Here is a 273-nt window from a genome sequence, read left to right on the forward strand (position 1 = left end):
CACTAAAATCGATGACTTGTACTCACAATGAGATCGGCAATAGCGAGATGAAGGAGCATGAGGTTGACCCGCGATTTCCTCTGCTTCCTTCCTCCTCCCAAGATGGCTTTGAGGACGCACAGGTTCCCCACGAGACTGACAATGAAGATCCCGGAGTAGCAGGAGATGAGGAGGATGTGGCCGTCGTTGAATCTCATGTCGATCGGCAGAGACTGGTTTCCGAAGCTCTCTTCCTCCTCAGCCACGCGGGACAAGTTTGCCGTGAAATGAGGG

At 53.1% G+C, this 273-nt stretch overlaps 1 protein-coding gene across 1 annotated transcript in view; it reads right to left on the reverse strand.

The window, feature by feature from the left end:
* LOC119585340 (gonadotropin-releasing hormone receptor-like) overlaps positions 1 to 273 on the reverse strand; it is a 107,275-nt gene that overhangs the window by 106,784 nt on the left and 218 nt on the right. The window contains exon 2 of the mRNA XM_037934012.1: positions 27 to 268. Within this exon, the coding sequence (XP_037789940.1) occupies positions 27 to 268 (242 nt within the window). The remainder of the gene's footprint in view (positions 1 to 26; positions 269 to 273) is intronic.

This window comes from Penaeus monodon, chromosome 19 (assembly GCF_015228065.2).
Source record: "Penaeus monodon isolate SGIC_2016 chromosome 19, NSTDA_Pmon_1, whole genome shotgun sequence".
NCBI classification, from domain to species: Eukaryota; Metazoa; Arthropoda; class Malacostraca; order Decapoda; family Penaeidae; genus Penaeus; species Penaeus monodon.